Source organism: Podarcis erhardii (genome assembly GCF_964252035.2).
Source record: "Podarcis erhardii genome assembly, chromosome: 2".
NCBI lineage: Eukaryota > Metazoa > Chordata > Lepidosauria > Squamata > Lacertidae > Podarcis > Podarcis erhardii.
Genome location: NC_138498.1, coordinates 21857402 through 21884029, shown reverse-complemented (window position 1 = coordinate 21884029; position 26628 = coordinate 21857402). Strand labels below are relative to the sequence as shown.

General features: G+C 46.3%; 1 protein-coding gene across 4 annotated transcripts; it reads left to right on the top strand.

The window, feature by feature from the left end:
• The first annotated feature begins 8 nt into the window (after positions 1-8).
• On the top strand, positions 9-22476 carry TROAP (trophinin associated protein). Of its 4 annotated transcripts, none has more exons than XM_081849663.1 (17): positions 9-164; positions 2531-2778; positions 3738-3930; positions 5403-5560; positions 6941-7022; positions 7247-7323; positions 8664-8788; positions 9321-9364; positions 10921-11021; positions 12532-12625; positions 13393-13517; positions 14434-14493; positions 15935-16009; positions 17684-17782; positions 18732-19089; positions 19790-19962; positions 22163-22476. In XM_081849663.1, the coding sequence occupies exons 2-17, from the start codon at positions 2584-2586 to the stop codon at positions 22226-22228; spliced, it is 2025 nt and encodes a 674-aa protein (XP_081705789.1). In that variant the 5' UTR covers positions 9-164; positions 2531-2583; the 3' UTR covers positions 22229-22476. The 4 variants fall into 4 exon arrangements, with proteins under 4 accessions (XP_081705789.1, XP_081705787.1, XP_081705790.1 ...); XM_081849661.1 differs by having other exon boundaries at positions 19787-19962; XM_081849662.1 differs by lacking the exon at positions 9-164 and adding an exon at positions 224-276 and having other exon boundaries at positions 19787-19962.
• The last annotated feature ends 4152 nt before the right edge of the window (positions 22477-26628 follow it).

Here is a 26628-nt window from a genome sequence, read left to right as displayed (position 1 = left end):
GCCGGGCCACGTGAGGGAGCGGAGAGGCCAATCAGCTCGTCCCGCTGCTTTACGAACTTGGTGCGGGAGAGGCGGATGGCTGCGCGTCAACGGCCTCGCCTGAGGAGAAGGAGGCGGCGGCGGCGGCGGCGGAGGAGGAAAGGAAAGGAGTTGGCCGGAGGCAGGTGGGCGGGGGGGGGGGAGAGAAGAGGGTCCGGGGTTCAAGGAAAGGGGGCTGAATGGAAGCCTTGACTGAGCTCCGGAGCGTCCTGCGAAACGTTTGGCCTCCGGGATTCGGTAGGCGGCCCGCGAGTCGAGCTTTGGTTCTTCGGTATCGAAGAGTTTGAAGGGGCCAGCGGGGGGGGGGGCGCTGCCACGCTGCCGGATTTTCCCGGACGCCCGCCGTCACGCCAAAGGCAGAATTATTACAGAAGAATATAGCCGCACGCGTGAAGAAGGAAAGAGAGAGTTTGACTTTCTCCATCACTTCTTGTTGGAGGACCGTAAATTATTTGATGCGTTAAACGCCAATGGAAGTCGCTAAAAAAAAAAAAAATCGCGGTATTAAGGGTTCGTTATTCTGACTGGTGTGTCATTGGAATTGATCAGTTGTTGGAAGGCAGAGTTCAAGTAAATGATCAAACCGTCCATTCTAGCATGCGGGGGGCGAGGGCCGACGACAAAATAACACAATTTGGCATCTGAACAATTGGCATCATTGATTGTATTATAATTTGGTATTGTGACAATCAGGCTTTTATTGGGTTATTGCAATTGGAAGCTGATAATAAATTATTATACAAAAGATGCCATGGCCCTGAACAAGACCAGCTCTTGCCTTGCCTCCCATTCCTCTTCTTGGATGGCCTTCTGAAAATGGCCTGTGGCGTTGGTTTGGGGTCTCTAGGTGTACGTTAATGTGCTAAAGGATATTAGTTTGCTACTGGTGAAGCTTCCTGGACCTTACCTTGGTGCAGCTGTTATAGAATATTCACAAACAAGAGGGAATTTGCCAGCAGTTTATTTAAATTATTCATTTAAAGAAGGAATTTGTATTCCGTGCTTCAGCCAAGAAAGGTTCCCAGACTAGCTTGCAAATCACTAAAAAAAAAGAAGAACAATGGCAGTACCTGCCCTTGGGCTTGCAATCTATAAAAATCATAGCACTGAAGTAAAATGGGTCATGAGGGAGGAGGAAATAAGCAAGCTTGGATACAAAGTTGCCCGTCTCTCAGCTGTTCTAATGAAGTGTTCCAACAAAACTTTCCTTTCCTCCTCTGCTGCAACCTGATGGAATGACTGCTGATTGGTGATAGCTGGCTGCTTAACAGAGCCGACAATTAGTGGCCCTGCACAGTTTTTCTTCCCTTTTCTACAAGGTGTGACCGGAAAGTTCGGTGAATAGTCACAGAAATCGGACAGCGAGAAATATTTGTACATACATACCTTCTAGGCCTTCAAAGCAGGCTTCCTCTGATACAGTGCACCATTGACAACATCCGTAGAACCGTTGGAAACTTTTGGAGAAGTCCTCTTTTTCATACTGCTTTCTGTTCCCTTGTTAAAGCAGTTTGGACGTGTGAAATATTGGAAAATTTGTGCCCTTTCAGTGCAGATTTCAGTTTTGGAAAAAGAAAGAAATCCAGTGGGGCCAGATCGGGAGAATATGGAGGGTGGGACAACTCAGTAAGCTCAGTAACGATTTCCTGTGGAATGTGCAATTCTTCCGCCATCATTCAGATGGACAAACGCCAATCCCACATCAATAACTCACAAACTCTGTTGGCATTAACCACAGTTCTGCTCATCGACAGTCTGCCAGACGGAGGGTCATCTTCAATGGTTTGCCACCCTTCACCAAAATGCTTAAACCACTCATACACTATCTTTTGAGTTACAGCTTCATCTCCGTACACAACTGAGCATTTTGTGGGTTTCCGAAGCTGATTGTATGTTCGAATATTTCTCACTGTCTGATTTCTGTGACCATTCACCAAAGCTCCCGGTCACACCTTGTATTAACAGCCTGCTGAAAGAATTTTGCCAGGTGACAGCTGGCAAAGGAAGGAACAGTTTGCTATTTAGTCCAGTTTGGGTACCTGGTTGTGTTAAAGCTCTTCAGTAAGCTTTTGAAGGCTTACAGTTAGCCTGCTGTGCTCTCCAGCTAAAAAACAGCAAACCAAGCACTTGTTGTGGGGAACAAATAGTATTACAGTGGTACCTTGGGTTACATACGCTTCAGGTTACATACGCTTCAGGTTACAGACTCCACTAACCTAGAAATAGTACCTCTGGTTAAGAACTTTGCTTCAGGGTGAGAACAGAAATCATGCTCCGGCGGCGTGGCGGCAGCAGGAGGTCCCATTAGCTAAAGTGGTACTTCAGGTTAAGAACAGTTTCAGGTTAAGAACGGACCAGCGGAATTAATTAAGTACTTAACCTGAGGTACCACTGTATTTGCATTAGTCTTGCCCCATGGGTGGCTTCCTTGTGCCTCCCACTCTCTCTCTCTTTCCTTGCTTCAAAAGCCTTTTCTCTCCCCTACCCATAGGTGCAAATACTGCCACAAAGGATTCGACCGTAGGATCAGCACAGGAATTCTAAATGGCTCGAGTTGGGAAGGAAAACTTGCAAGAAGTCTTGCCCCTTCCTGTGACCTCTGCAGGAGAAGGACGGGAGAAAAGGGCATCGCTTACTGCAGGTGCCCTGAGCAGCAGCAAGATCCCAGTGCTGCGCAAAAACAGAATCCCACGAGAGGTGAAGCAGTCTTGGCAGCAGCCACAGAATAACCTTCAGCAGGTGAGTGTGGTGGAGCTGCCTTTGGCTTAGGCTAGGTATTCCCTCTCCGATTTGAGAAAATTACCTGTGTTGCATCCTGCTTGTTGCAGCCTCTCACTCTTTCAGTGCTGGTATTCACTTTTTAATGAAATGGTTTCTAGCCCTCGAGGTTTTCAGAACAAGCTTGAAATCTGCTTGGGTGGTAGCTGCCGAAGGCTGCAAATAGAAACCTGGGTAGAATTTTCAGCAGTCGGAAATGCCCTGTGCTGATCTCCCATTTCTAGATCCTATCCCCGCTTAGTCTGTCAAACCAGTCCTTGCATCCTCATTTGCTGTTTTGGAGCACTTTCCTTGCCAAACACTTCTGATGTACAGCCTTAGTAAAGGGCTATCAGCATTCCCCATAAGAACGGCCCTGCAGGATCAGGCCCAATGGCCCATCTAGTCCAGTATTCTGTTCTCAAAGCAACAAACCAGAAGCCTATGGGAAGTCTGAAAGTAGAACATGAGCACAATAGTGCTCTCTTCACCTGCAATTCCCAGCCACTAGTATTCAGAAATGTACTGCCTTTGATATTGGAGGTAGCCGTCAATAGCTTTGTCCTCCTTGACTTTGCTTGATCCTCTTTTAAAGCCCTCCAAGTTGGGGGCCATCGTTGCTTCTTGTGGAAATGAATAAGTACCTCCTTCTGTCTGTCCTGAATCCTCCATTGTTCATTTCCATCAGATGCCTCCGAGTTCTAGTCTTATGAGGGAGGGAGAAAAACTTTTATCCTCCCAAATTTTCAATGCGTGCATAATCATTATCTATCTGTCTAGTTAGCTATCACATCTCCTTTTCCTTGCCTTTTATCTAAATCAGTGTTCCCCAAACTTGCCCTCTTCCAGAATTCGGTTGCCCTTTCCTGAATGGCAACAAGCCTTTTGATTGGAACATAGCACTGGAACGAGTAGAATCCTTTTCTATCTTTTCTCTCTAGACATGTCCGTCCAATGTGAGGAGGAAAGGGATCGAGATGAGCAAGATGCCTCACTCTGGTTTAGTATCTGATGCTGCTGTGGTGGATCCTGCATCTGGGTTAATGCCCAAGATCCTTTCTAGAGAACCCCTGGGAGAGATGCATCTGAGCACATCGGGTCACAGGAACGAAGGTCGCGTGCTCAATGGCAAAGGTATTGATCACGACAGCAAAGGATCTTCCTAGTGTGCTGCTGCTGTTTCGTTTTTGGCAGAGATGAATCATTGTGAACCATGTTTTGCGATTGGCCTTAGCTTGATAGAATGAGCGGTCCATGCTGATGGGTTTTTGGCTGAGCTCTGGTTGTTTGGGCTCTGCTGCTTGCTAAATCATAAAATGTAAGGGAGGTGAATTGACCTCCGCCTGGGGACGATGGCTAGCTGGAATACAGCGCTCGATGCAGAAAACCTTGTTTTATATCCTTGTTAGGTGGTCTTGGCCTAACCTGCCTCTGATGACTGTTGGTAAAAATAAGCTGCTTTAGAGTCATTGTGAAAAGCCCTTGATTCTAATGTAGCCCAAATAAATATCTTGAGGTAGAAAGGGTGGTTGCGTGGCTATCAGCCTTTTCTGCATATTCACTGTTTTACTGCAAAAAGCATGTGCCACTATGCTCTGTTCCTTACAAGGATAACCTGGAAACACACACACAAGTAAAGGTGCAACAGGGTGCTTAAACTGCGGCTGATCACAGCTGAGAAGACTCATTACTGGTTTTGAAAGACCCGATGTCTTTGAAGGGAAAACAAAATTGCATGTTTGGGTTTTAACTAGTGGATTAATGCAACTTCCCTGCAACGGAGTGAGCTCCTGTTGCTCTGTCCCAGCTCCTGCCAACGTAGCAGTTCGAAAGCACACCAGTACAAGTAGATAAATAGGTACCACTGTGGCGGGAAGGTAAACAGCGTTTCCGTTCGCTCTGTTTTCCGTCACAGTGTTCCGTTGCGCCAAAAGCGGTTTAGTCATGCTGGCCACATGACCTGGAAAACCTGTCTGTGGACAAACACCGGCTTCCTTGGCCTGAAAAGTGTGACGAGCGCCGCAACTCCATAGTCACCTTTAACTGGACTTAACCATCCGGGGTCCTTTACCTTTTTTTATGAAGCTACTCAAGTGGAAAAAGGGTTTGTTTCTTAAGTTGGGATATCTGACGGAGGAATCAAACTGGGCCGTTTACCAGGCAACCTATGAGTGTGAATAAACAGCAAGGTGGTTCTAATAGCTCCCTGTGTTCATTTGCTTCAGCTATTTAGATTTAAAACAGTTTCTCAACCTGCAATGATCTCTATCCTATTTTAACCCATTTTTTAGTCTGTAAAAAAGAAGCATAAACACCTAGTTTCTCCTTCTGCACTGTACCATGCTGTTTGCTTGTGACAGACTATACTCTGGATGATCTTAAACTTAAATCCTCTATTGGGGATGCTGGTATCATTCTTGGAGTTGGCTCTTGCCATTTTGAGGACACGTCCCATGCAGGGCTAGGAGAATATTTCAGAGCTTTGGAGACCAGCTTTGAGGTATGTGGGTTGACCAACCGCATTGGATTACCCATCACCACCGACTACACTTACCTACTTCTCTGTGCTGCTGATATGATCCCCAAACATTTTTTTTTCCTTGCAGAAGTGAGCACAGTTGAGTTTGTGCCAGATGTAGCGGCTCTTGCTAGCATCCTGTCCAACACAGGGCTGACAAACCACATGGTAAGTGCAGCCCACAAGCCCAGCCTGGCCGGACGAGTTCCTTTAAGAGGGAATAGAGCATGCTCAACCATCGTTGGGGTAAGTCTCTACCGTATACATCAGCGCTGTTGTGCATTTGTGTGGCGTGTGCTTGTCTGCTGTGTTGAAATGGAATAGATCAGGTTTTCCCAAACTTGGATCTCCATCTGTTTTTTGGACTACAAGTCCCATCATCCCTGACCACGGGTCCTGCTAGCTAGAGATGATGGAAGTTGTAGTCCAAAAACAGCTGGAGACCCAAGTTTGGGGAGCACTGGAATAGAGCATGTATCCAGCATGTATGTACGTAGTTTATACCTCTAGGCCTGGGGTGGAGAACCTGTGGCCATCCAAATACCACTGGGCTCCCCTCAACTTCATTTTTGTCCAGTGGGCAGGTTGCCAGGAGCTGGTGGAAGTTGAGAGTTCAACAATATCTTGAGTTGGGCCACAGGGTCTCTCCCCTGCTCTGGGCAAGAGCTCTGAGCTTAGGGAGGTCTTTAGTTTATCTTCCACAGGGCGGGCCCACTCATAAGGCAAGGCAAGGCAACTGCGCGGCCAGTTTGGTCACATTGGATGTGGAGCCTCGAGGGTGCTGCAGAGGGCACCACAACTATGATTTAGAACGATGGAGCACGCTATGTTGAACTATGGAGGGTAAGAGGTGGGATCGCCAAATTTTGGCGTCTCACAGGGCTGAAATTTCATCACACAGCTGAAATTTGAGACTTGCCCGGTCTGCCACTGACAGGGGCAATGGATGCCATATTCCCTCTTGTTCCTGATGTAGACGTTCTCCCATCCCTTCTTTCCTGGCATGGAGCAGGGCACCATTTCATGGTTTGCCGCAGGTGCTAAAATGTCTTGGTCCGACCCTGCCCTTATAGCTCACGAGATGGAGCTTTCAATGACGGAAATTCTGCTTGACCATCTGCTTCTGTCTGTCTGTGTCTGTGTATGGATTCAATTCTGACTTATGATTTCGGCTTCAGTGCTGTGCTGTTGTGCACTTGTGTTTCATTTTTGTGTGCTGGCATTTAGGCTTCCTGAAATGTTTGTCGAAACCTGTTCTTAAGGCATCTTTAACAACTTTTTGTCGGAAGCGTTATATAAATAGCGAGAACTGACAGGCTGGCCCATAGGGATGTGAACAAAGTAGTCCGTCTTCGTATTGGGAAAGGTGTTCCATGCTGGTGCTAAAGTCACACAACCATTAAGCATAACTCTGTCCTGATTTTACACTGTCTTGGGTCTGAGCCTGCCCATCCAGCCTAGATGCATGCCTTGCTCTAGTTAGCCATTTTCTCAAAGCTATGGAAGCTATTGCATGGGGTCCTGGTGACTGTAATGTGGGGAAACAGGCCTAGCATTGCAGTAACTTGGAAATACTGGACTTCATTTTCTTGGGAATGCTGGACTTCCATTTCTCTCTCCTTGTAGACTGGTCGAGGATCGTTATACACAGGGGCTCCTGCCGCGAATCTTCCTCGCATGTCGTACATCTCCAGATCAACTTCAAAAGGTACAACTGAAGTTGGGTTTCTTTCTTGGCACCTGGGAGAACAGGGTCCGGTCAGGCAGAGTCTTCATGCAGCTCCTTGTGTTTGCAATCTGGTGGGACTTTGAAATATTCAAAACAAACACTTATGGGTGTAGAGAAATTGCTCTCAAATGACAAATGAAACTCTCCCCCCCCCCCCGGTTTCCTTAAAAAAAAAACAACCCAACTCTCTTGTCCCGCAACAGATGTGAATCAGCCACAGTCCTTGAACACTCAGCAGCTTAAGATGCGGTCGGCTACATTTGAGAACCCTGGGCCTCGGGTAGGTAACTGATGCTCTTCTTCATATTCTCTGACAATCTGGTGGCAACCCTGGCAAGGAATGCTGGGATTTGGGAAGGTGTGAAAAGGTTGAACTTGCCTCTGGAGATGTTTGCTTTGGAGCTGCTGTGCTAGCTAATAAGTGCATACAGTCGTACCTTGGTTAACGAACACCTTGCAACGCTTCCAATTGGCTGCAGGAGCTTCCTGCAGCCAATTGGAAGCCGCACCTTGGATTCAGAACGTTTTGGAAGTCAAGTGGACTTCCGGGACAGATTCCGTTCGACTTCCGAGGTACCAATGTGTAGGCTTGTGGTTGGAAGAGCCCCTGGCAAGCAAGAATTGGGATTGTGTCCTCTAAGCGTGAGGTAGGGTGGGAGATCAGGATGTAATGCAATGGATGCAAACTTGACCAGCCATCCAGACTTTTTTTTTAACCTCTAAATCCTCCTCACTGGAAGTCCTGCCCAAAGTGGGTACTGAGCAGTTCCACTAAAATTATTGTTCCAAAGTGGCACCAGATGCAGCAGCATTTTGAAGGAATCATTGCACTTTCTCAGTGGATATTGCTGGGAGGGCCTCTCTCTCTCTCTCTCTCTCTCTCTCTCTCTCTCTCTCTCTCTCTGTGTGTGTGTGTGTTGCACACAAACGGCTTAGAATACTTAACTCCTTCTCCAGGGTATTAAGGGGAGGAAAACTTCAGCATGTTTTGAAAGGTGGTAGTTCTAGTTGTTTCTGCATCCATTCCCGGTTGCTAGCACACCTAAGAACACACATTACCCTTGGTGCTGTTTGTGCTTCTTACACTTTTAAATAATTGTTCAGCCTTTCATACAGACTTTATTAGAGGACTGTCCTCAACTCCACCTTTTAGTGTGCATTGATAGCGAGGTCTGTGGACAGCAGTATCTGTACCTATGACCCCCTGCCCAAAGCTGATAGGCTTCCCTTTTACCTGGCAACGTGTTTCTGTATGCAGAGACGTAGCCCTGTGTGTGTGTGTGTGTGTGTACTGGACTGCATACTGCGGGGGGGCGGCACTTACTGCGCCCGAGCCACGCGTCTCTCCTGGGTGTGACGTGGGCTCTGCATTGCCCGAAATGGCAGTGGGGGGCTTGGGTCTACCTGCTGCCTCCCCCTCAGCTGCACTACAGTGCTTCGCCCCCCGGTGCATGGTGCCCACGCCCCCCTGGGCGCCCAAGCAGCTAGCTACGCTGCTGTATGTATGGCTAGTCCTGTTGCGTGAATGCTGTCTTGCCTGGCGCTGTGCCTTTTTCCTCCGGAATAGTGCCTGGGGGCTGCTTGCCTTGCACCTCTGACTCTATTTGACGTCTGCTTCAGGTGGAGGTGGTGAAGCCAAGCCGACCCACGGAGAACCCGGGAGTGGGCAAGCACCAAGGTTCTGCCCCCAGGCCCGAGGCAGAAGGTCTGAACGGCACGGTGGAGGGGGGCATTGCAACACAAAGGTGAGGAAAGAACTGGCTGCTCAGTTGGGGCGGCAGCTTGCATCATTTGTGAAACGCAAGGGTATTGTGAAGCCACAAGGCACATCGAATAAAAAATTCTGTTCTGCTTGCCCAATATTTCTCGGGGTGGTGGTGGTAGGTAGGGTCCCCATCTCCCTTCTCGCTTCCACAGCAAAGTCCTACATTCCAACTCTTCTGTATTCCACCTTCTTTCGGGAAGATGCTCACCTTGCCTGCACATTTCAGATTGATGTCTACAGCCAAGGTTACAGAGTGTCTTTCATCCTTGATCAGTAGGTATGGGAAGAATGCAAAAGTTTGCAACTTGTTCCTCTCTGAATCGTGCCTTTACCCTCTGCCACTAATACATCCCAGCATAAATCCACGGTGTGTGTGTGTGTGTGTGTGTGTGTGTGTGTGTGTGATAGTTGTTGTGTCCTTGTAAAGGGGGGTGCCAGCAGACAGGTGTTCCACATATGTCGGCTGTTTTGAGGCTTGTGTAACCTTTCATTCCTGTCTGCTCTTAAAACAGCAACTCAGCTGGGAGGAAGGAAATCACAGGGACACCATGGAAAGGTGAGTGACCACACTCATTTTTTTCTATCCAGACACATGGACAGGGGTGTTTGCATACATTATGCAAAGCTTTGTTCACACATGCCTCAGCGTTCACACATGCCTCAGACTCATTCTCACAGCTTGGTTGGTCTTGTAACACAAGTCGGCCATTTTTCAGTGAAGCTGTAGCAACTTTCCCTACCTTCTCCTATTGTATGACCTGAATTGGAGAAAGATACTTTGAACCCTTGCTTCACAATACATGATACGGGTAATAGATTATCTTCCAGACTTGGCACGCGTAATGCATTTGACAATTTAGTGTTTAAACTGTTAACATACACCCCCAACCTCTCTCACCACCAAAGAAATACAACAAGAGAATCCATACATGTGACTCTGACGCAAAGCCCCACACGTACACTAAGTAGAAGAATAGAAGCATTGCCACCTGACCCCACCCCACTCACCATTCCCCACTCCCCCTTTTTATTTCTTCCTAACCTAACATTGTATGTAAAAAATGTAAAAAAAACCATACACGCTGTTATTCCCAGCTGATTCATGCACAGTGCCATCAGCCAGAACCACTTCTCAAGTGCCTATGCCGTGCGTAAGAATATGTTCGTCACAGCACTGTCCAAAATCCAGCACACACTCCCCTTTTAGCACACCAACAGGCTTGCATTCTTGCCCACTATGGGTGTAGATAAAAATTTGATGGCAAGCGTTTGCAGTAGGGCTGGGAGATATTCTGTTTTCCAACATTGCAAAATATCTCCATTTAAACATTGCGATATACCGATACATCACAACGTATGAAATTAGAATGGAGCTATGTGGAGGCAAATGGTAGGGCTGGGTGATACCTGGTTTTCAACTTCATGTTATATCACCAGCGAGATATACTGATATATTACAATGTCTGAAATAAGGATGGAGCTATGTAGAGGCATTGGCTGGCTTCATGGTTTTTCCTGCATTGTGATTTTTCCCATTCTTGTGATTCGCTGCCCCCCACATGAGCCATCAGAATTAACAGAGGCTGCAGGAATTGAGAGAAGCATCGTCTGGCTTCAGTTTTTCCCACATTGTGATTTTTGCATGGCGCATTCGCACACGTGCGCACACACATGCACACACACACAGCACTATTTGTGTTGTATTGTAAGCTTAAAGATGATGAAATGGATATCACAATATAGACTTCAAACTGCTTTTCGATGATCTATTGATATATCACCCAGCCCTAATTAGCATGAAAGTCAAAAACTGAAAGTCAAAAACTGATAGAGCTTGCGTGTGCATTTTGATAATAAAGGTCTCAGCCGTATTCCTTACCTTCAGTTGGCATTCCATGTACAGTGCCTGAATTGCCGCTTCATGAAATTCTCATGTCTTGCTGAGAACAAAGCATGCAAGTGGGAATAACACAGAGCAAAACCAAACTGGTTATAAAGGCTGTGTGACCTGCTTCGCAGAGAGCTGTTCTTGGTTTCCTTTGGAATGTGAACAGCAGGAGCTAATGGTGAGGCTGCTTGCCTGCTTGCCAACTTTGTCCCTTGTATTTGCAGATGACGGGTTTGTGCCCGATCCCGCTGCCAAAGCTAGCATCCTGCTGAACATCGGCGTGAGCCATTCGGCCCTAAGGGCGACTGCCGATCTGAGCACTAGGGTGAGCAGAGTACAGTATTGGAGGTCTTGATTTCTGTAGTGCCCTCCCTGTCACCACGTGTCTGTCCCAGTTTCCACTGTCCCAGCAGCATGTGCTTTCCTCTCACACTCCTCTACTTCCTGGGTGCTGATTTGCTCCTAGGTGGGCATTCAGGTGGCAAGAGGCAGCTGCAATCTCCAGAGGGTTGGTGGAACAATCCCAAGGAAGGTGTCTGGTGTGAAACAGCTGAGGATGCCCATTGGCATTCTGGAATACAACAAGTGGGACCTTGCTCTGTTCCTTGCTGCTGTTGTTGGCATCCATCTGTCTTGAGAGTTAATAGAGTGCGCCTCTGGAGGTGAAATCAAGCCACTATGTTTGCAGAACCGAAGCGACCTCCCTGGGGCAGAAGCCTGGGCAGTGTTCATGGAGGTCCTGGGCTGCCCAGACGACAAGACCTCCAAAGGAAAGCAGAGCAATACATCGGGCACCAGCTGGGCTGCAGGAGTTGCCAGAAGGAGGCGTACAAGGCGCCATCCAACCGTCTTAGGGATTCTCCTCTGGATTTGTGTAGGGTTTACTCCTTAGCCTTTTCTTCTCCCCAAGAAATCCCACAAGGCAGTAGAGGTTTAGGATCAGAGTTTTCCTTCTCCTAGATGGGCTACCTTCCCAGGCTAATGAGTCCCATCTACCCCTCATTTCCCTCTGTAGTCCATGCAGAAACTGCCTTCTTGTCTGTTGGGCCCGCTGTTGGTCTCATCTGCTCAATACACCAGAGCCTGTCTTCGCATGGAGGGAAAGTCCCTAACTCACTGGGGGTTTGAGACCCATCGGCTACCCCATGGGTAGGCAAACTAAAGCCCGGGGGCTGGATCTGGCCTAATCGCCTTCTAAATCTGGCCCACGGATGGTCCAGGAATCAGCGTGTTTTTACATGAGTCTACTTATTTAAAATGCATCCCTGGATTATTTGTGGGGCATAGGAATTTGTTAATATCCCCCCCCCCAAAAAAAATTGTCCGGCCCCCCACAAGGTCTGAGGGACAGTGGACCGGCCCCCTGCTGAAAAGTTTGCTGAGCCCTGGGCCCTACCCTCACCTGGTTTAGCTGGCCAGTCGAATCCATATGTCTGGATTTCCCAGGACATGACCAGGATTTTAAAGGCGAAATTGTCGGGGGTGGGGTGGGGGTGGATTTCTGAAACGTGGCACTTTGTCCTGAATCTTAGGCAAGTTAATCGCAAAGGTTAATACTAATACTACTAGTAATAATAATAAAGTGACCCTTAGGCTAAAAAAGGATCCCTCCCCAGTCTAAATGGATATGAAAACAGTTGGGCACACTGGTCCACCACCGGCTGGCTACTGGATTCTTTGTCTGCTCAACACAGTTTCCCCACAGTCTTCCTGCAAAAGTACTTTCTTAGTTGTGTACAGAGTGACCCTGGGGAGATAGCTGGGTAGGGGGAGACCTTCTGGGAGCAAGGCTTGCACTGTTGAGAGTTGCAAACTGATTGTTTCTTTTCCTCTAGGGGGAAAGTGTCTGTTTGCCATTGCCCTGCACGAGTGTGCGCTCAACGGAAAAGTTTGGGCGTGTGTCCTGCCGCTCCACACAGCGTCTTAAAGGTATACTTAACAGAGGAGTTGCTGGGGTGTTTGTCCTCCTCGTGGCTGCTTGGAGTTGCAAGTTCCTGGTATCAAAGCACATGGCTTATCATTGATTTTTCCTAAATCAAAATCAAATAAGTGTTGGAAATGTAAAGAGAAAGAAGTTTCTTTTTATCATATGTTGTGGTCTTGTAGTAAGGCTAAAGCTTACTGGGAAATGATATATAATGAATCGAAAAAGACGTTTAAAATAAGGTTTGTAAAAAAACCCAGAAGCCTTCCTTTTGGGAATTATCGGGATAGAACTACCCAAACTATATAGAAATTTATTCATGTATGCAACTACAGCGGCAAGAATGTTACTTGCCCCAAAATGGAAAGAAGCAGAAGTCCCAGCGAAAGAAGAATGGATACAAAAACTTATGGAATATGCAGAAATGGCAAAACTTACTGGAAGAATAAGAAATCAAGACGACAAACTTTTTATGAAAGAATGGAAATGGTTTATTGAATATTTACAAATAAACTGTAAACATTGACAGGATTATTGTGATAACCTACAGTTTTATAAGAGCATACGTTTAAAGTAGATGAATAATGAGTAAATTAAGTTAATTTGGAATATGCAGAAAATAGAAAAAACAAATTTAAGGAAGCACAGAAAGAGGGGGTAGGAAGTTGAGTTTGAAATGTTAAAATGATTATAAAATTATTGAAATGTATTAAACTGAAAATCATAAAATAATATAACTGGTCCGTCCCCCCCTTTTTGTCCCACTTTGCAGGTCAGCAAAAATCGGAAGCTTCTGGAGCCCAGCCAGCCAACACACCAGGCGGAAGGTGTTCAGCTGCTGACCATACCCCCTATGGATTAGCTCGGAGGGTTCCCATTGCTTCCCCGCAATCCTCGGTTTGTGCTTCAGGGTTGGCGAGGTTGCCTGCCGCTAAAAGTCTCCCCCAGAAGTGTGCATCCACTTCCTAGCTAGCTATGGGCATGTCCTGGAAAACTACCGTTTGTGTTGACGCTGCTGGGGTGAAACAGGAGGGAAATGTAGCTCTGGTGGGCTGGGACCAGAGATTAGTTACCAGCCCTATCCTTTATTGTCTTGGGCTTAATAGTCTGAAACCAGCAGACTGTGCATCATCCCTGCTGCTGGCAACATATATTACCCATGCCAAAAATATCTGTGCTGGCTTCCTGTGTAATTTCAGACACAACTGGCAGTTTGGGTTAAAAACCCCCACAGAAAACATAAAGCCCTATATGCCTTGTACCCAGGGTGCCCTACCTGTGCCCTTTTGAACCTGTCTGGCCAGTAACATCATTTTGAGAAGCCCTTTTCTAGGTGCCCACTAGCTATGGAGGTAAAGCAGGTGGCAACTGGGGAAATAGGGCCTTTTCTGTGGTAGCCCACTAGCTATGGTGCAAGCTCCCCAGAAATGCTTGACTCTCAACCCACTCTCATGTGTTTTGACCGTCTGGCCCCTTTCGCAGAGGCTCGTAGTGAATAATAATAGTTGTCATGTTTCTCTGTTTTTCTCTTAATCAGCTGAACTTCATTTCTCACTTCTCACTTCTCAGTTATTTTTCCCTTTGACATCTGGTGGGAGGGTGTTCCACAGGGCGGGTGCCACTACGGAGAAGGCCCTCTGTCTGGTTCCCTGTAATTTGGCTTCTCACAGCGAGGGAACCACCAGAAGACCCTCGGCGCTGGACCTCAGTGTCCGGGCAGAAGGATGCAGTTGTTTTTCAAGTTATGTGCCTTGCTATTCACTGTGACTCCCATCACGCCATCCTCTGAATACTTTCTCTTATGTTGGACCAGCATCGCAGTCCCTGGATACGGAACCGGGTGCCTGTTTCTTCCTGCATTAAAGCTAAGAAGGTGGGTGCCCAATGTTTTATCTAAACCAAGTAGGAGGGCAGGAACTGATATTCTAAAAATGGTCAGAAAATGAACTATCTGAGAGTCCTTTACCAAAAACCCTCTGAAATGTCCCATTCCTACTTCTGTGAGCAGGTATTGGAATCTTTAGTAAGTAGGACGCGGGCAACACTGTGGTCTAAACCACTGCGCCTCTTGGGCTTGCCGATCAGAAGGTTGGCAGTTCGAATCTGTGTAACAGGGGGAGCTCCCGTTGCTCTGTCCCAGCTCCTGCCAACTTAGCAGTTTGAAAGCACACCAGTGCAAGTAGATAAATAGGTACTGCTGTGGCGGGAAAGTAAACAGCGTTTCCGTGCGCTCTGGCACTTGTCACGGTTGTCCTTGCGCCAGAAGCGGTTTAGTCATGCTGGCCATATGACTCAGAAAGCTGTCAGTGGACAAAAGCCAGCTCCCTTGGCCTGAAAGCGAGATGAGCGCCGCATAGTTGCCTTTGACTGGACTTAACCGTCCCGGGGTCCTTTGCTTTTTTTACTTCTTAAAAGATCCCTGGTTCCCACTGACCGTACCAATTCCTGGGTAAGTCAGAAGACTTGCCGTTGTGCAATAGGCATTGTATATACTTGAGACAATCTGTTTTCTGGGGTCGTTGCACGGCCAAAACAGCAGCATAGGTGCCCAAGAAAGACATGTTAGCAGGTTTAAAGGAGCCCGAGTGTTGGCAGAAATACAAAAAGGAAAAACAAACAAACCTAAAGAGTTGGTGGAACAGCCCCACGAAGACTGAACATGCTCGGTGGCTGCGGAATGATGAGTGATTGACCGGGGATTGAAGCGGAAGACCAGGTGAGGAATAGGAAAATAAAATGCAGCATCCTGAATAGGGTCATTCAACACTGCAAAATGTTGTTGCAAGTCCTTATCCATTCTTACTCATTCAGCATCTTGCTATGGCGGGCAGATTCCTCAGTGGGCTCACAAGCACAGCAGCACATGATACATGAGGGTGCATAGCCCTACTCTATATTTTCTGGAGGGTGGGGATCCTAGATGGAGGCTGTATTTTTGCCCACCAGCAAACTCATCTGCCATGTACTTGATTTTTTGCTTCTTTCTTTAAATGCAAAAGTGTGTGCACGTGTATTTCAGCGTTATTCGTGGCAATGAGTTGCTGCTGAAGGTATGCTATACTGTGTAAAAAATTTCCCCTCTTTGAGCCTCAGCTCAAAGAGATTGAGGTATTGTGGGATTGTGGTAACTTGGTGTGTGTTACTTACAAAAATGCTCCCAGGATTTTGATTTCTCTTACTTTCCCCTAAAGGTTCCTTGGTTGTAGAACTAGAAAGTAATTCCTGGCTGTGTGACTAGGCTGGCAGTAAAAACGTAGCAGGGTTTGAAACCCATTGGTACCAAAAAACCCCCCTGTCCATTTTGCTTTTTCCAGGTTAATTTGGCAAGCAAGATCACCTCACTGAAGGACTCTGTGGACTCCAAGGAGGATGACACTGCTGTGGCATGGGTAAATTCATGTGGATAAAACTCTGAGCCCTTTCCCATGGGAGCAGCTGTTTGTATTCATGTTGCTCCGATGCATTCCGGTCACTTAATAAGTTATGCTTGAGCACCTGCTTAAGAACGCCTTGTATGTGGTTTCTTAGCAATTTGTAAATCTTTCTAGTCTGGCAGCTTCTGTTGTTTGAGTTCTTAGTTCTCAAATTTAATCTGTCTGTTCCAAAACCAAGGTGCACTTTCCCATAGAAAGTAATGCAAAATTGATTAATCTGTTCCAGACTTTTAAAAACAACCCCTAAAACAGCAATTTAACATGAATTTTACTATCTAACGGGAATATTGATCCATAAAATGCAAGCAATAATCAATGGAAAAGGTAAAGGGACCCCTGACCATTAGGTCCAGTCGTGACCGACTCTGGGGTTGCGGCGCTCATCTCGCTTTATTGGCCAAGGGAGCCGGCGTACAGCTTCTGGGTCATGTGGCCAGCAGGACTAAGCCGCTTCTGGCGAACCAGAGCAGCACACGGAAATACCGTTTACCTTCCCGCTGGAGTGGTACCTATTTATCTACTTGCACTTTGACGTGCTTTCGAACTGCTAGGTTGGCAGGAGCAGGGACCGAGCAACGGGAGCTCACCCCGTCGTGGGGATTTGAACCGCTGACCTTCTGATCGGCAAGTCCTAGGCTCTGTGGTTTAATCCGCAGCGCCACCTGTGTCCCTAATAGTCAATGTACTGTACTATAAAATAAATAAGACCGTATTGTAGATGATAAAAAATAAAATTAATTTTTTTCTTACCTGCACTGATGATAGTCATTGTTTGGAGGGGGGCGGCTTTTATCCATTTTCACAGTCACACAATCAATCAGTCAGTAGCTGAACTGGGTTCCACACAATCATAAAAAAACAATAACTGAAAAAGCCTCAAAAACAAAAACACAAAATAAATAGCAAAAACAAAAGCGCCAAGCTTAATCTGTTCTGGGAGTCCGTTTGCACTGGATGTTCAGTTCCCCATAAAAATTTGAAAACCGGAACACTTCGGTTGGGAATTGTAGCCCCAAAGCAGCTGGAGACCCAAGTTTGGGAAACCCTGAATCAGATCATGCATTCTGCCCCCCTTCCCCATGTAAGATAGGTTGTGAGGATTATTTGTCAGATCTAATTTTGTGTAAGTTTTTTTTAAAAAAGGTGTTTGCAGCATTACATCTGTAGACTGCAAGCAGCAGTTCTAGGAGGGCACAATAGTAAAGATATGGAGGACATGTTATGGGGAAGGTCTTCTATTTCCTCTTCCCATTTTTATGAGGTGCTCAAAGGCATATCTCCTGGCTACGGCTTTGAATGTTTGTAAAATGGGGTATATTTTTATATGCATGCTGCCTAATTTGCCAGTAGCAGCAGACTTGCTAAACCCAAGTATGCAATGGTCATTTTTCCGGCTTGATATCTTTTTGTAGGTTTTTTTCCTCCCTAAACTTTAGCCTACTCCTGAATTGGTTCCTAGAATATAGCCAGAATGCCTGTTGGTACTGGCATGCAGGGAGCAGTAGGTTTGGGATCCTGCCATCTTTCCCATTTTTTCCTTGTCCTCACCTGCCCTCTCGATGGTTGGTAGCTTTGGTGGGGTGGAAGTGAAACCCAGGGAGGCGAGATGACTTTTCCCTTCTCTCACAGGAAAGCATTGCTGTGCGGCTCTTTAAGGATGAGATAGCAGCATCGGCAAAGAAGGTGGCAGCTGTTCCTGTGATCACCCCAGAAATGGGAAAACTCCAGGTAAGCATCTTTGTTAATTTTTCTCCCAGGTAGAAACTGGCTCCAAGCACATAACTCGGCTAATCCTTTAAACCGGCCCTGCTTGCAAATTCTGATAACGAAATTCTGATAAATTCTGGTTACTTTTAACACCATTCTCTTTTGTGGTTTTCTGAAACATTTCAAACTTTTGAATTTTCTTCTATTGTGAGGTTGAGTTTACTGCAGAGAGGCGGTTGGAGAAAGATGGAAAATAAACTTTTTTCAAAGAAATAGAAGGATGAAGTTCTAATTCTGGCTTTACCTGTAGTACTGGTAGGATTGGTGTGGGTGGTGAAGCTGAGAGCATTGCAGAGGGAAAAGCAGGCAGCTGTTGGATCAGAATAGTCTGCTGTAACGGAAGCACTGTGTTCTACAAGGGCCTTTTGGTGGTTCCCTCCCTGCGAGAAGTGAGGTTACAGGGGACCAGGCAGAGGGCCTTCTCGGTAGTGGCGCTTGCCCTGTGGAACACCCTCCCATCAGATGTCAAGGAAATAAACAACTATCTGACTTTTAGAAGACATCTGAAGGCAGCCCTGTTTTGGGATGTTTGTTATGTTTGATGTTTTATCGTGTTTTTAATATTCTGTTGGGGGCCGCCCAGAGTATCTGGGGAAATCCAGCCAGATGGGCGGGCTATAAATAATAAATAATTATTATTATTACTGCAAGAGCTTGGAATCATTGGAAACAGCATCCGGTTTTGCACAAATTGTGCTTTCATACATTTTTTTTGGGGGGGGGATTATTTAGCTTTCATGGCTGCAAAGGAACATCTCAGTCCCTGTTGACCCCTGGGTAGCTTTTGGCATTCTGGGAGGTCTGGTTTACTTTCAGCCTGGGGGTCCCACCGTAGACAAGATGAAGCCTATCGAGCAGCTGAGCTAGAGTTACCTGCCCCGTTTCAGCCCTTGTCCTCTTCTTCCCCCAGCGCATCAAGCTCCTTGCTCAGCTCTTGCAACAGGAAGTGAATGACGGCATCAATCACGACATTGCCCCCGCGCTGGGGGAATTGCACAAACTGTTGTCGGATCACTGCTCGCCTGCCCAGGAGGCTCCCAAGCCTGGTCTCACTACCCCTGTGCCGTCTCCCGGACCACACCTCTGCAAGCTGGCGCCAGGGTCTGTTGCTATGGCACGTGAGCCTGGCACAACGCATGCCACCACCTCCAGCCAGCAACCTGTTTGCCCCATCCCTCGGATGCCTTCGGTCCAGCTCCCGGCATCCAGCGGCAGTGGTACCTCCATGCCTTTGCTCGGGCTCATGTCGTCCTGTGGAAATAGCGCAGGTAAGACCTGATAGATTAACTTGATTCTCATGTTAATTTTTTTTTAAGGTAAGTGATAATATTAATATCCTTTTACAGTGGAACCTCAGTTTCCAAACGCCTCCATTGTCGTACGTTTTGGCTCCCGAACGCCGAAAACCCGGAAGTAACTGTTCCGGGTTTTGAACAATTTCCGGAACCCGAACATGCTATGCAGCTTCCGTTTTGAGTTTCCCTATTGTATTGAGGCTTCCGCTTTCAGTTTTTGGTTTTCGAACATTTTGGAAGTTGAACAGTCTTCCGGAACGGATTACTTTTGAAAACCGAGGTTCCCCTGTATGGCAACATCTGGTGTGGTAGGGATCCTATCTGAAATAATAACATTAATTTAAATGTCCTGCTTTTCCACTTGGCTCTGATTGTGTGTCTTCCCTGTCCTTCAGGTGTTAAGAACTATTTGGCCATAGTCCATAAATATTTGCTGCTAGGACACTTTTAAAAGTGTTATAGTAATAATTGCAATTAATCATTGATTACAAAATAGTCCATATCTTAATGTTTGATGTTTTTTTCGTGTTTTTAATATTCTGTTGGGAGCTGCCCAGAGTGGCTGGGGAAACCCTGCCAGATGGGCAGGGTATGTATGTATGCATGCATGTATGAATATATATGTATATTATTATTTATTATATCTTTGCCATTGCTGTCTTTTCCCCAGTAGACCAAGTCAAGCAGCGCTTGGATGACCTCCTTAGTGCACCTATGCGCTTCCACGAGGCACGCCTAAATGATGAATGTGCCTTCTACACCGCCCGCCTCGCCTCTGTCACGCAGCCCTCGGCGCAGCGATGCAAAGAGCCTGTGGCCAAAATGCTGGAGGTCCAGGATGCCATGGTAAGCATCTCAGTGTGCTTCAGCTTGATGAAGCAAAGAGCTGTGTGCTGTCTTCCAGTCCCCTTCAGCAAGGGGTAAACGAGGTTGTTTTTGAACCAAGCAGTACTCCACAGCGGTTTGCCCAACCTTCTGCTGCACATAGGCACGAAACCTTGGCTGTTCCTCGGGTTTCCGAATGGTGCCACCGCACGATGGAAGCACTGCTTCTCACCAGACAGAATTGTTTGGAAGGATTGCAGCTTGCCAATGGGCTGCATGCCGTGCCATAGCAAGCTGCCCCGTGCAAAACAGTCCTTTGCCTTTAGCCGGAGCAATTGGTAGCATTCCCAGGACTTGGAATATCTTCTGTGAAGAGCTTAAGTGCCCTATAGCTCTGTGAACAGACTGGAGGTCTCCAGAGCCTGGCTGGGAAACCTAGCCAGATGGTTGGGGTATAAATAAAGGTAAAAAGGTAAAGGACTCCTGACAGTTAAGTCCAGTCGCGAACGACTCTGGGATTGCGGCGCTCATCTCGTTTTACTGACCGAGGGAGCCAACGTTTGTCCGCAGACAGATTTTCCGGGTCATGTGGCCAGCATGACTAAGCTGCTTCTGGCGAATCAGAGCAGCGCATGGAAACACCGTTTACCTTCCTGCTGGTGCGGTACCTATTTATCTGTTTGCACTTTGATGTGCTTTTGAACTGCTAGGTTGGCAGGAGCAGGGACCAAGCAACAGCAGCTCACTCCGTTGCGGGGATTCGAACCGCTGACCTTCCGATCGGCAAGCCCAAGGCTCAGTGGTTTACACCACAGCACCACCCGTGTCCCAGCATAAATAGTAAAAAATTATAAATTATTATTATTATTATTATTATTTATTATGAATGGTGACTCCTCGCCATTCTTTTATTCACACGTAGGAGGCTGTAAGTGGGACACGGGTGGCGCTGTGGGTTAAACTACAGAGGCTAGGGCTCGCTGATCAGAAGGTCGGCGGTTCGAATCCCCGCGACGGGGGGGAGCTCCCGTTGCTCAGTGCTCCTGCCAACCTAGCAGTTCAAAATCACGTCAAAGTGCAAGTAGCTAAATAGGTAAACAGCGGGAAGGTAAACAGCGTTTCCGTGCGCTGCTCTGGTTTGCCAGAAGCGGCTTAATCATGCTGGCCACATGACCCGGAAGCTGTACGCCGGCTCCCTCGGCCAATAAAGCGAGATGAGCGCCTCAACCCCAGAGTCGGCCACGACTGGACCTAATGGTCAGGGTTCCCTTTACCTTTTAAGAGGCTGTATTTCCAGCTGCGACAGCACGAGAATGCAAACTTGACCTGACGTATTTTGCAGGGAATTGGTAGTGCAGAGATGTGTGCACCTGTCTTTTTGGCCGTGAGGTTGGGCATAGGACAGCATTTAACAAGTCTCTGTGATGTGGAGTCTTCTGCTTTGTGAACCCATGCCCATTAATTGAGTGGTGGGTTGTGATCAACTGTTTTGCATTTCTTTTCCAAAGGAGCAGCAGCCTTTGAGAAGCTTTTCAACATATTCCCCCTTGGTGCTCACATAGACCATGCCTTGGGTGTGAATGTTCTGTTGGGTGTGTGTATGTGCTGCATGCCACATATACAGTTGCGCAATTTGAAGAACCTGTTTCTGGTCAGATGTAGACACCTACCAATAACTTCCCTTTGACAGAAACATGTTCTCTTCAAAGCACGTTTGTATGCATGGCACATTTAATTCCAAACCACCTCTTGGCGTGGGAAAGGCATGGCCAAAGCTGCTCTGTGGCAACGCAAAATCAATGCATTGATGCATATATTTTTTAGAGGAGCTCATGGCATGAACTCAGCCCCATCATGCCAGTAATCCAGTAGAACTTCCAAGTGCTGGTTTTGACCTATAAAGCCTTAAACGGCTCTGCGCCTCAATACCTCAAGGACTGCCTCTTTCTGTAAGAACCTACCCGGATCCTGAGATCATCTTCTGAGGCCCTCCTTCATGTGCCGCCTCCTTGAGAGATCCGGAGGGTGGCAACAAGAGAACAGGCCTTCTCTGCAGTGGTTCCTTGTCTGTGGAATGCTCTCCCCAGGGTAGTTGGCCACCCTCCTCCAGTCTGTTCTGGGTCAAATGTGCAGAGAAACAATTTTTTTTCCTGGTTAGCCCATGTGTGTCTCATTGCATAACACTTGCATAACACTTCTTGCTCTTGTTTTTATCCACCAGCACTTTATACCTATCTCTGCAACCCCATCCCGATCCATGGAAGCAGAAAGGGTTTTGCCCTCGTGAAGGTCTGGGTTATGATGTCTGCTTGCTAGACACATGGATACAGAGACAGTGTGGTGAAGTTCTTTAGAACCAACGTATGGTGTTCTGTTGTCTTCTGAACTTTAGAAGATCCACTCCCAGCTGCTACCTTCAAGCTCACTCCCTGACCACCGATGAATCTTGTTGGGACTCTGAATCTCAGTGGGGTTGCCTGGGAGGACCAGGAGCCGAAATCTCCCCTCCTTTTCCGAGACCGTCTAGTGAACTGCAAAGCACTGGCGCAAAAGGCAATACGCTAATATGGTATGCAAGAAACATACCTTTTGTGGGAAGAAAGGAGAAAAATTAAAAACAATTCCTAATTGCTTTAAATTGCTATTTTTGCAAGCAAGAGCACAACTCTCCCCCAAGGGTAAAAAGGATTATTCCAGTGAGCAAGACTTTGTCATGAGCTGCCTCAATTTGTCAATTTTTGTGAGCGGGTGTTTTACGTTCTTTGTATGTAAACGCCTGTAACAGTTTTGGGAAATAGTTGGCAGAGAGGGGCTTTATATAATTTCTGACCACAGATGGTGGGTTAGGGTGCGGTTCGAAAGATGGGTTTGGTGTCAAGCTCTGACTGTGATTGGGTTAGTAACATCTTCCAGTGTCCTTGGGTTTAGAACACTTAATGGACTGAATTTCTTTTTCTTTTTTTAAAAGCAGCGGTGCTTCTAAGTTAAAAGTTCTTAAACTGTAAGTTCCTTGGGATGTCCTTTTTGGACAAAAAGGTGACTCATAAACAACGATGTAAATAAACGATGATGTCAATAAAGACTTTTTAAAAAGGGAAACCTTTTCAGCTTGTTTGATTTCTAGGGTCCTTGCAGGTTCTTTACTTCAAGCACTGATGTCTGGGCCAAACTCTGCTAGACATTACTAGGCAACAGAATGGTGGCTGGTTTCACTTCCATTGCTAGAGCCCCAGACCAGCTTGGAGTGTGGGGTCTCTTATTTGCTGGGATCAGCAAACTTGAGGGGCTAATAATAATAGTAGTAATGATAATAATAATAATTTATTACTTATACCCCGCCCATCTGGCTGGGTTTCCCCAGCCACTCTGGGCCGCTCCCAACAGAATATTAAAAACACGATAAAACATCAAACATTAAAAACTTCCCTAAACAGGGCTGCCTTCAGATGTCTTCTAAAAGTCTGATAGTTGTTTATTTCCTTGACATCTGGTGGGAGGGCGTTCCACAGGGAGGGCGCCACTAGTGAGAAGGCCCTCTGACCGTGGAGGCCAGTTCTGGATCCACACCTCATTCCACAGTGGGGATATAGGTTTCCGGACAGGATCATGGTAAGGGTTTGCCAAGCGTGCCTTCCTCTTAGCACGTTTCTCCCTTTCGTCCTGAGTTTGAGTGTCTTCAAAGCCCATGACACCTTTGGTCAAGGCTGTTCTCCAATTGGAGCGCTCGCAGGCCAGTGTTTCCCAGTTCTCAGTGTTTATACTACTTTTTTTTTTAGGATTTGCCTTGAGAGAGTCTTTGAACCTCTTTTGTTGGCCACCAGCATTACGCTTTACATTTTAAAGTTTGGAATAGAGTAGTTGTTTTGGAAGACGATAATCAGGCATCCGCACAACATGGCCAGTTCATGAGAAGCTAAACACGCTTGGCTCTGTGGGTTTGACCATTTTAGGTCTCAGATGTCTGGCGCTACCCTGGCAACCTAGCCTTCAGCGAGGGAAGAACATCATAAAATCCTCTTCCTGGGTCTCGGATCGCTTTAAGGGTAGCCAATTTGCACTCTGGTGCTAAAACATCCTGCCATTTGGACCACTTTCAGGGGTAGATAAGGAGTGAGGAAATGCAGTGTGGGAGAGGTAGACTCTCAAATGCAGAACACACAACAATCAAGCCTAATCTATTCTAAAAAGTTAAAGTAAAGTGAAACATTTAAACATTATTAAAATAATAAAAATATACACCTGGGGTCTCTAATTCTTATATTGAGCTCAACAACTTTGTCCAGATTTTCAGTTTTGGGAATACAGTGGTACCTCGGGTTACATATGCTTCAGGTTACATACGCTTCAGGTTACACACTCCACTAACCCAGAAATAGTGCTTCAGCTTAAGAACTTTGCTTCAGGATAAGAACAGAAATCGGGCTCCGGCGGCATGGTAGCAGTGGGAGGCCCCATTAGCTAAAGTGGTGCTTCAGGTTAAGAACAGTTTCAGGTTAAGAACGGACCTCCGGAATGAATTAAGTACTTAACCTGAGGTACCACTGTATGGTGATTCTTAGCATTTGCCAGTGTGGTGATCTCTCATGCATCTGCCTGAGAGCAAGTTTCCAAGTAGCCATGTTCCTGCCTAGGATTGCAGCGTGAGTGGGTTTTCCTTCTGCCTTTTGTGGGGAGAACACAGGACAAGACACTAAACAGCAGCTATAGCGAGGCTCCCTAAAAATGCTCAGACTTCATGCCGGCCAACATATAGAGAGCTGTTTACCGAAGTAGAACACCAGGTGAAACCCAAAGATTATGAGGCGATAAGGCATTTATTAATAGATTAGTTACAGTTTCACCAACTAAATGATACAGTACTTTTAAGACAGATAAAAAGAAAGATTTTAGTTGTGAGATATCAAGATTTCAAAAAGACCTCTTAGAAAATAATATTAAATTATTGTCGAAAATGTACAGTTTGCTCTTGGAATGGCATACAAAAGATGAGCAGGTTAAATCTGTAACATTACACTGGGCAAAGGACTTGGGACATAATATTCAGAGGGCAGATTGGGAAGGATTATGGAAAACAGACCTGAAATTCGCGACATGTTGTACACTGAAATAAAATTATATGAAAATGATGTACCGTGGTACTTGACTCCTAGTAAGTTAGCAAAAATGTATAGAACAAGTACAAATACCTGCTGGAAATGTAAAAAAGAAAGCAGCTTTCTTTTATCATATGTGGTGGTCGTGTAATAAAAGATTTATGGGAGATGATATACAATGAACTGAAAAAAATATGTTTGAAATAACTTTCGTTAAAAAGCCAGAAGCTTTTCTATTAGGAATCATAGGTACAGACATTCCAAAGGAACAGAAAATACTTTTTATGTATGCAACAACAGCAGCACGGATGCTACTACTCCAGAGATGGAAAGAAGGAAGAGCCCCTACCAGAGAGGAATGGCAAACTAAGCTTGTTGGACTATGCCGAAATGGCAAAACTGACCGGAAAGCTCAGGAACCAAGAAGACAAAAACTTTTAAAAATAATGGGGAAAAATTATGATTTATTTAAGAGACCACTGCAAGCAGATGAAAACATTAGCAGGATTTTAATCTCACTTGTAATGTAAAAAATAGTATGGAAAATATAGTTGGATACAAAATACAGATTCTGAAATAATATGCAGTTATAAATGTTGAGAATAGGACCCCATGGAGGGATGGGGGAAGCCTTGAGATTCAGAGAAATCTCTATATATGGATAAACATTTGGATTATTATAAATGTGTATTTGTAAAGTCAAATAAAAATGATTTCAAAAAAATAATACTGCTCAGAATTCATAATATGGCTCCAGCTCAGTGTCATTCTACTTGAACCGCAGTAGAGCATATTCAAGCCAAAGGCCAAAAGGGGCCAGCAGAGTTCCACGTCGAAAAGTGCTGGCAAACATTCTCACAAAATGGGACTGAAGATTTTCAACTAGCCTTTGGCGAGGCAGCATTGGTAAAAGCCAACAGATGGTGCGCAGTGATTTCAAGCGGTGCTTTTGGTCTGTACCTTGACGTAGAATTGCTTTGGAAGCATTTGCTGCTTTCGAAAGGCCTCCATCCCTCGAAGAGTTTTATGCATGTGAGATTCTTGCTTCCTATACATAAACGAGGAAGACCAAACAGACCATATCATGCAGCCTGAAAAGCCATGTGTATACAGTCATACCTCGGGTTGAAGTTGCCTCAGGTTGAGCGTTTTTGGGTTGCGCTCCGCGGAGACCCGGAAGTAATGGAATGCGTTACTTCCGGGTTTCGCAGATGCTCAAAATGATGTCACACGCATGCGCAGAAGCAGTGAATCATGACCCACGCATGCGCAGACATGGGTTGCATTCTACTCTGGATGCGAACAGGGCTCTGGAACGGATCCCGTTTGCATCCAGATGTACCACTGTACAGTGGTACCTCAGGTTAAGTACTTAATTCGTTCTGGAGGTCTGTTCTTAACCTGAAACTGTTCTTAACCTGAAGCACCACTTTAGCTAATGGGGCCTTCTGCTGCCGCCGCGCTGCAGGCGTGCGATTTCTGTTCTCATCCTGAAGCAAAGTTCTTAACCCGAGGTACTATTTCTGGGCTAGCAGAGTCTGTAACCTGAAGCGTATGTAACCTGAAGCGTATGTAGCTCAGGTTACATACGCTT